The following is a 6,977-nucleotide window of genomic DNA, read 5'->3' as shown; positions in this document are numbered from 1 at the left end:
ATGCGAGATGCGAGAGCGCTGGAGTCCGGCTCAGGGCGGGCCTGCATCCCGACCTCACCCCAGAGGGGCTGCAGAGAGCGGGGGGGGAGCCTGTTCCCCCTCCGGGAGACCGGTACGGGCGCAGTGGTGAGGACGCCCCGAGAAAGCCAGTGCCCTCGGGGGGGAGGAACACTGCACCCAGCGCCTCACGCCCTCACAGCCGGAGAGATGAGCCGCGGTGCCGCTGCCGGCCCCGCCGCTCCGAGGGCGGGCGGGCTGCCCCCACAGCGGCCCCACAGAGCCCGCCCCCCGCCGCCTAAAACGGCGGCCCCGCCCGCACCCACAATGCTCCACGGGCTGCCACCGCGCTTCCGGGTGCGGGCCCAGGAGGGCGGCGGGCCCGGCGCGGTGCGAGGGGCTGGCGGAGGGCGAAGTTTCCCCAGACTGGATGCGAACGAGCGGGCGGGCGGAGCAGGAGGGAGCCGTGCCCGGACCATGAGGTTCCGACTGTGGCTGGTCCCTGCCCTGGTGTTGTTGTGGGGGCCGGGCGGGCCGGAGGCGCTGGGGCGCCCGCCGCGCCGGCAGCGCTACGGTAAGGGGGAGGACGGGACCACGGCAGTCGCGGGAGGGGGGGCGTGAGGGAGAGACTACTGCTGCGGGGAGGGAGGAGGGTGGCACGCTCGCCTCTGCCGAGGGGTAGCGGTGGGGTGGGGGTAGGAGTAGGAGAGGGGCTCCCCGCTACCAAAGGTGGCAGTGAGGTGAGGGAGAGACTGCTGAGGGGTGGTGGAGAATTGGGGAGAGCCCATCCCTGCAGCGCGAGGGGAGAGGGGCACACCTGCCTCTGCCAGGCAGTAAGGATGGGGGTAATGTGTGGGGTGGGGAAGAGACCACTGCCGAGGAGCGGGGGGTGTGGGGAGAGGCCACCCCCGTGGGGGGGAGGGGGCACACCCACAACTGCCACGAGGTAGCAGTGAGGGGGGAATGGGGAGAGGGGTGCGGGTCAGGGCCGGTTTGGGGGTCCTTGCTGTCAGTGGGAGCATGATGAGACCACTTTATTTTCCCACTCGAGGTCTGCTAAAGACTTTTCCTCACGTGAGTTTGCGTTATATTAAGACAGGATAATCATATAAAGGCTTCCCTTCATAGTTCTGGCTGGAGAGTCACCGTTGCAGAGAGAGCCTGAAGCTATTGGAGCTGAATGTGACTTCTAGAAAGCTTAACATAGAGGAGAACCGTTGCTTTATTTAACTTCTGTAAACTTAGTTTTGCATGTAAACTTTTGCTTCATAATGAAGAAGTTGCAGACTTCTGTTTGATAAGCGAAAGCTTACCTCTGAAACGGCAGATGAGCTCTTGAAAGAGCCGGTGGTCATGCCTTACTCGGTCAGACGTCCTGTCTCCAGTTCGTGTGGCCAGTGGTGACTGCTTCCAGCCCCATTTTCCTTGCTTAGATCTCTCGACAGATTTCCTGACAGGTGTCGAGGCTGTGTCTCTGTCCCCCTCTCCTGCACCTGAGGTGGACGCGTGGTTCTGTGCAGACCTCGGCAATTGGTGACTGCAGGAAGCTGGGAAGGGTCGAGTTCAGTACCGGGTGCTCCAGGAAGTGTAACAGAAACAGAACAAACACAGCGTGTCCTTTCAACATCAGGCAGGTCAAGGAGCTCCTCAAATTGAGGTTGCATCTTGGGCTGTCAGAGGTTTATGCCTTCTAAAGGACCCGCTATGAATTTGTGTAATTGTTATCTGACAGCTTTTGTATTTTTGGCCGCTGTACCACCATCTCCGGACTGTGAGCTCTTCAATTTTATGAAATACTGCATGGAGGAAAAACTTCCTTCTGTTTCTAAACTTTGACCATTCCTGTTGTCAGAAATGGTCAATAGGGAAGAATTATTAATTTTCTTCACAGCTTTAGCGACTTACAGATCTATGTAGTTCGTCTCCTTTGTATTCTCTCTGTTTTTGAATGGGAAAATCTTCATCTATATAGTAATTCTTAGTATGGGAAAAAATCATGACTTTATTGGTCTTTGTTACTTTTGTCTATAATGCTTTCTATTTGTATTGGATTTTTATTTTTTAATTTTTATTTATTTGAGATGTATGACCAGGACCGTAAGGCAGTATTTGTGATACAAAGGTACCATGGATTTTTAGTGATGAATGGTTTTGGTTTTGTTTTCTTCCTGAGTAGTTTTTTTTGGCTTTTCTTTGTTTTTTTAATAGTCAGCCCAAGATCTTTTAGTTTTATTTTTTTTTTTTTTAATTTTTTTTGCGGTAATAACTGTGCTGAAGTACTTTGCTGTGTAGATGTAGTGAGAATTTCATTTTCTCGTGTTATTTCACATATTCACACACAATTTCATCAAACATTTTGTTGTCATTCAGTAAACTAAATATATGAAAGTGTTTTGTGATGGAGCTTGAAAAATCCAGATGTGTTCCATTAAATGTTTACATTGATCCGCACACGTCATTCTTTCAGAATGTTAATATGAGGCACTACTTCTCTAGTATTTTATTTAGCCACAGGTCTAGCAATTCACACTTTGTTGTGGTGTTGTTATTAACAATTTATCAGGTAGGGACATGGACTGTATTTGTTGATTAGGCCCCTAGACAATGGCTGGAGTGGAAATTGGTCCTGCACTTACCCACCTTTCAAGCCACTTGTAGCAAGACCAGTGGCACTGTACTTGTATACCAAGATTAGTAGTTGACGAGCTTAATTTTTTCAGTGCTTTATAATTCTTGGGTTAATACATTCCTGTCCTCTTGACTTATTGCTCATTTTCTTGGCTTGTTCTAAAGACCCTTTTCTTGACTCTTGGAGGCAGGTCTTTAGATTCATCCTATCATGATAAGCTTTCGGGGATCTTCTTTGTTTCCTCTGCAGTGAATGCTACAGTCAATTATTCTCTTACTTTATGGTACTGGCCTTTAGTATTCATTCTTGGGGATGTATTTGCAGCTTGCTTGTTTTACAAGCTCCTTTGATTATTTAGCTGGGTGGTTTCTTTTGATAGGATAAAAGATATTTCAGGTATTAGCTTCAAACCTTTTACAAGCTACTCTTCAAAATATCTTTACCTTCTTTTCTGTGACTTTTATGTTCATCTTTTACTGGAGTTTTGTTGTCTTCATCTTACAGCTTGGTTTTCTGAAATATCATCTTTTCCTTCTAATAACTTCAGTTTTGCTATTTTGAGTGCTCTGTTTAACCACAGTTTGTTTTGGGAACCGAAACCAGAGTTCTGACAGCCAGTATCTTTAAGCAAGTTTCAAGGATTACCATTTTGTGATTTCTATTAGGAACTTTATTGCTTGTCTTTCTGGAAGTTCATTTTTTCAGGAAGGAAAAAAATGACTATACAGTGAAAAACAGAGTTTGACGAAGAGCAGAATAAGTAAATAAAACAACGTGGGTCATTTCCCAGCATTTTTCAACTCAAGTAATCTTAGGGTGTGGTGCTCCAGCAGTCTAAACTGATCTAAATTGGGACTGCCACAATCCTGGCCTCAGCTTTCTGATCCCTTCCCATTCCTGTGAGCACATTCATAGAGTTAAGCTGCCTGGAAGCTAATCACCTTTTTCGGTAAGGGGTAGGGTGTCTGCATTTGGGTGTTTAATGTTTGTGGAGTCTGCTCCCCAGACTAGCTCGCAGTGTGACTGTTCATATACCTTCCCTCAGTTTTGGGGGGTGATAGTTGTTGTGTTCAAGGTGAAGGGTGAAGTTAGGATGGTATCCACCTCGGTTGCCCTTAGATGATCTGAAAGTGGTGCTCTTTTTAATAATGTTGACAGCAGGGATTAATTTCTGAGATAAGTGTAACTCTACTAGTCAGTACAGTGACTGCTGTTTTGCCTCTGAAAAATTAATGTCAACTCTTAAAATTTTTCTTTCCGTTGTCATTTATCACTGAAGATAACCTTTTATAACTATTAAATATTAATGCTGTTTGTCTTGGAGTTCAGAGATATCTGAATGATAGCAGGGCTTAATGTACTTTAAAAGAAGAACAGAGCGAATACCCAGCTTCAGTGCTGTTGAATATATCACTGAAGATATCTAAGGAACTGCTTGAATCCCTTTTACAACACAGTGGTATTAGTAATGTGCTGCCACTAAGCAGCATGTATCCAGGATTGCCCAGTCTATATGCAAGATGTGTCTTAGTCCACTGTTAACTGTTTTGAATGAGATCTTTTTATCACAAGTTAGGCAGGGAACTAAAAGAAATAAGGTAGTTGCTTCTATCCTGGACAGATAATATTCTTTGAATCACTCACTGATGGTCTTTTTCTACCTGCGATATTGCACGAATATAATCTGAGGCAGGTAACCTGGGCTTGAATTGTTTTTTTCTCCACACTGTTCAAATACCACACAAAATTCAAAACCAGCTCCATGAGCTGAAGAAGTAAGCCATTATAAACGGTTTGGTACAAACCTACGTTACATAATGCACATCAAGACTAAAATTTGTAAGTTGAGTGGAAAAAACCCCAAATAATGGTGTTGATGAATAAACTGGGGGAGCTGAGTGATACAGAGGGCAGCATAAAATCATTCTCAACCAGTTCTGAATTCTACTTCACACTTGGTGTGACAAAATGCGGGAAGTCTGTAAGGCCACAAATGTAACTGGGTGCCAGAGAGTTAAGGGGTTGGAAGTTTAGCTCATTGTCAAAAGCATGCACTGAGATAATTAGTGACAAAATCCTTATGCGAGATTAAACTTCGTCCTTCTGGACAGAAGCATCTGTTGGAGACTAAGGCAAGGTAAGGGCCAAATAACTAATTTCCCTACGGTAGGTAGTCTGCAATTCTTGTTACTATTTCTTATCCCATTTTAGTATCCTTTAAGGCAAGGTGGCTATTTTGGATTGAGCTAGTTTTGCAGTTTGACTCCACAAGCGGACGGCTGGGTGTGTACCTCACCAGGCACCACATGGAGGAGAAACCAAGAACTTGTGGCCTAATATCAGTATGTTGCTGCCTGTGATACCTCCCCAGGATGTGGTGGGATTAATTGGAAATGATTGCAGGAATTTGTAGATGCAGTGTTTCCATAGGTGGTATTACAGGTTAAGTGATAAAGATACATTCTTCTGTACACTTTGTCTTTATGTAAACAGCAAATGCTTCATGTAGACATGGCTATATTGAATGCAAATTATCAATGTGATTTTTGTGTTGTGGATTGGCAGTCTATTCTGTGGAGGTATTTAGGATCAAGGTTTTAAAGTACTTTTCTCAGGTTAGTTTTCTTTTGTTCATGTGAATCAGTCAGTGTTTCAATTTCCAACTGGAAAAAAAAAAGTGGTAAAAGTGTAATTTCTGTGGGAAGTACTGAGTCAACAAAGTGGAGAATGTCAACACTAGATTAAAATATAATTATTAAGAATTACCCTTAACTATTGCGAGATTTTTGTAATGGGAATATAATCAAGTGCTCAGTGTGAGTTTGGATTTCATTAGTGCTAGTTTGGTCTGACCTCTGAGTAGCCAAAAAGTAAAATTCGTGTTTGCATTTAAGATTTGGGATGGTTTTATTTTACTTTCCCCCCACCATAAAAATGGATAACTTCGCTGCTGTTGTTCATTGCTGATAGCAGCAGTGACTCATCTCAGTTTCACAGTGCTGCTGCTGTGGAATCTTTTTGTGTGCGTGCAGAAGCTCCAGCATGGCTTTCTGCTCCATGGCTGGAAGGGCCGAGCGAGGGAGCACAGCCAGCCAGCTCTTCAGTGCAGTGTTCTGATTGCACTCTAATGTTACACCAGAATTTAATTATGTGTTTTGTAGTAGGCAGAGATTTATCTTTGAGAGGGAGAAGTTAAATATAAACTTCTGTTATAAACAGGTTCATTTCACATACCCCCCCCAGCTTTTTTATAAACTTGCAGGAGTCAGAGTTTGCCTGTTTCTCAGACTGATCAAGAGAAGTCCTTTGCTGTGTGTGATGAAAGGTTAATCAAGAGTCAGGTTTCTGTAACAAAGAGCAGTACATCCTGCTGTCCTGTTCTACAGACCTCATATGCCACACTTAAACTTCCTTGTTTTGGGGATATCCTGCAACCCTCAAAGGTTTTGATGGTCTTCCTGATGTCTTTTATTCTTGCAGACGTATGGGACCTTACTACTCATGTTTGTCACTCATGCCCTGCATCTCTTCACAATATCCATCCCGGTCTTCCTGTGCTGCTCTTAATATGCATTATTTGTGCCTTTTTTTTTTTTTTTTTTTTCCCTTGGTACTAGAATTTGTAACCCACATGGGTACATGGACTGGGAGCTGGAAAGGGAAGGGGGCCCTGTTATGCAGGGAGGCACCTCTAGCTGCCACCTACATGATGTTGATCTGTGATTACGGAGGTGTTGAACAAGAACATGGTATCCTTTGCATTCCTTGGTTTCCTTTCTCACCTTTTCACATTGTTACTGAAATCGTAAAGTTCTGTCCCTCAGTACCTGCGACATGCCTTGAATTTTGGAAGGTCATGCCCAAAGTCCAAAGTCATCCAGAAGGAGAAGAGATGCAGTCAGATGGGGAGAAAGAGTTGGTCTCACAAATGTAGTCCAGAGAGTAGTTAGTCTCTACCTAGAATCGGCTCCCCTCAAACTTAGTTTGTGGCACAGCAGGATTCTGTGGTGTGGTATCAAAGCTCAGTAGTGAGGCTGACAGTTTTTTGGAGAGCCAGACAAGCTGCATCCTGTGACTTGGCTGTTCTTGTCTGCAGGATATGTGAAAGCATGTGATTTTGGGGGTTTGTGTTTTTTTGAGCATCAAGTCATATGATGCCGTTCTGGTTTAAGATAAGACAGTTGTATAGCCCTTGTTTCACTTTGAATATGAGGATGCTAATTCAGTGGGCTTTCTTATTTTTTCAGTGGGCTTACCCTTCCCCCCTGCCCCCCCCCCCCCCCAAAAAAAAAAAAAAAAGTAAGTGCTTTCAGCTTTCACTAATAGGACAGGCTGAGTTAATAAATCAAGT

General features: G+C 44.6%; 1 protein-coding gene across 1 annotated transcript in view; it reads left to right on the top strand.

Moving 5' to 3' along the window:
* Positions 1-341: 341 nt before the first annotated feature.
* Positions 342-6,977, top strand: part of ADAM17 (ADAM metallopeptidase domain 17) — a 37,518-nt gene continuing 30,882 nt past the window's right edge. The window contains exon 1 of the mRNA XM_033009857.2: positions 342-571. Within this exon, the coding sequence (XP_032865748.2) occupies positions 475-571 (97 nt within the window). The 5' untranslated portion in view covers positions 342-474. The remainder of the gene's footprint in view (positions 572-6,977) is intronic.

The sequence above is a fragment of the Tyto alba genome, unplaced genomic scaffold, assembly GCF_018691265.1.
Source record: "Tyto alba isolate M040663 unplaced genomic scaffold, T.alba_DEE_v4.0 Super-Scaffold_40, whole genome shotgun sequence".
In the NCBI taxonomy this organism is placed as follows: Eukaryota; Metazoa; Chordata; class Aves; order Strigiformes; family Tytonidae; genus Tyto; species Tyto alba.
The sequence above is the reverse complement of the archived record's forward strand: the minus strand, read 5'-3'. Positions and strand labels throughout refer to the sequence as shown.